Source organism: Vicia villosa, linkage group LG4 (assembly GCF_029867415.1).
Source record: "Vicia villosa cultivar HV-30 ecotype Madison, WI linkage group LG4, Vvil1.0, whole genome shotgun sequence".
In the NCBI taxonomy this organism is placed as follows: Eukaryota; Viridiplantae; Streptophyta; class Magnoliopsida; order Fabales; family Fabaceae; genus Vicia; species Vicia villosa.
The window spans coordinates 147,533,460-147,535,349 of NC_081183.1; the positions used below are offsets into that span (position 1 = coordinate 147,533,460).

General features: G+C 30.8%; 1 protein-coding gene across 1 annotated transcript; it reads right to left on the reverse strand.

Annotated features, from left to right (window-relative positions):
* Positions 1–562: 562 nt before the first annotated feature.
* LOC131598042 (glycine-rich protein 5-like) lies at positions 563–1,138 on the reverse strand. The gene has a single exon (XM_058870689.1). The coding sequence runs from the start codon at positions 1,136–1,138 to the stop codon at positions 563–565; it is 576 nt and encodes a 191-aa protein (XP_058726672.1).
* Positions 1,139–1,890: the final 752 nt, after the last annotated feature.

The following is a 1,890-nucleotide window of genomic DNA, read 5'->3' on the forward strand; positions in this document are numbered from 1 at the left end:
TAACATTGTGAAAGATAATGTGCCAAGAACATTAAAAAAAAAAACTTTAACTTCCGTGCATTAATTTTTAGAAAAGATTTTCTTTTTTTAAAAAATTTAATTTGAATTGAGATGTTTTAATAATAATAATAATAATAATAATAATAATTCATTTATAATATTTAAATCAATAAACCAAGAAGATATTTGTTTTATTTTTCAACTAATATTTTATAAAATAATCCTACATAATTAATATATGAATTTAAAATTATCACAAAACACTAATTTGCATCTTAAACACAAAACTGAATGAGCAATTCTTGCATGGACACGACTCTAAATTCACATTCTTAGGCACAACCAATAAGAAAGAGTCTTTTTTAAATTTGTTTTAATTTTAATTTTGGTTTTAATTGGATTCATGGGGTGGTTGAGATTATGAAGGAGAGAGAAAAATCAGTATTTATTTTTTTAATTAATTAAAATTCTGTGATTGATTGTGTGTAAAACAATTTCTTAGGTATGTGTCCCCCTAAGAATTTTCCAAACCCAATAGTGATAAATGAAAAAATTATGGTGATTATGGTGGTAGGTGATTGAAAAATTTCCCCTCACTATCACCACAAGCATCACCTATATCACCGTTACCTGTATTTCCACCTCCATATCCTCCACTTCCCATATCAGCAACATCACCTCCTCTTCTAAATACTCCATGTCCATCCGTATAACCACCACCAATTACTCCACCACCAGATCCTTCATTACTGCCACCATAACCACCACTTGTACCTCTACTGCCGGATCCTCCATTTCCATCACCATGACTTCCACCTATTCCTCCACCACTAGATGGTTCATTTTCATGACCATAACTGCCAACTATTCCTCCACCGCCACATCCTCCATAACCACCATCTCCATTGCTAGATCCTCTACCACCATTTCGAGGACTAAATCTACCTTTGCCCCCAAAACTAGGTTCTTCACCATATCCTCCACCACCACCTATTGCTCCACTATTACCATTTGTACTACCACCACCATAGCTAGGCGAACGAAGAAGTTCTTCACCACTTTCACCAATCTTTCTAAAACCGGTAGCTAGACAGGTAACTGGACAGAGAAAAGCAAGTAAAAACAATTTAGAAATCATGACTACCAGTAGCACGACACTATTATTTGACAAAATTTATTACATAGAACATATATAGTAGTGTTTATATACTAGTGTTCTGAAGCTTCTATTAAAGCAAAACTGTGAAGTTACCTCATGTAATTTGTGCTCAACCGCTAGAAGTGTGCTCTCACATTGTTAACGAATTGGTTGTGCATGAAATTTGTATTGTCTAGAGAAATGAAGATATAATGTAAAATCAGTTATTGTGTGTTTTTGGCATTTAACAAATGTTTGTAAATATAATTATTTTAATGTAAAAGTATTTTCGTATTAACTGAAACTTTAGTTTAATAACAAGTTACAAGCAATTGAGAAATATGTACGGTCCTTTATTTATTGAATCTCCAACTTCTATACTAACTTATCAAAGTATTGATTTGTTTGAATGTTGGTCTAAGCTTTATCAAATTCATGAGTTTCTTCAACAATACAATGACATATCTAATTTTTCTATTGAATTATTTAATGAACAATATATTTGACAACATCGACGGGCTTTTTCTATAATTAATAGTATAACAAGTCAGCTAAATTTCTATATTAAAAATAATTTACTCAAAAAGTTGATAGTAAAAAATGGCATGCATATGAATATTTAGGGTCAACTGAATTTTTCTTAGTATAATGAAAGTCAATTGGGTGCTCTATCGATGCTAGAAACGGATATTTTTAGACATAAATTTTAAATGGAATAGATTTTAGTTGAAATTACATTCTATTTATTGATG

Coding starts and splice junctions, on each gene's coding strand:
- LOC131598042 (XM_058870689.1), bottom strand. CDS start 1,138: ATGATTTCTAAATTGTTTTTACTTGCTTTTCTCTGTCCAGTTACCTGT.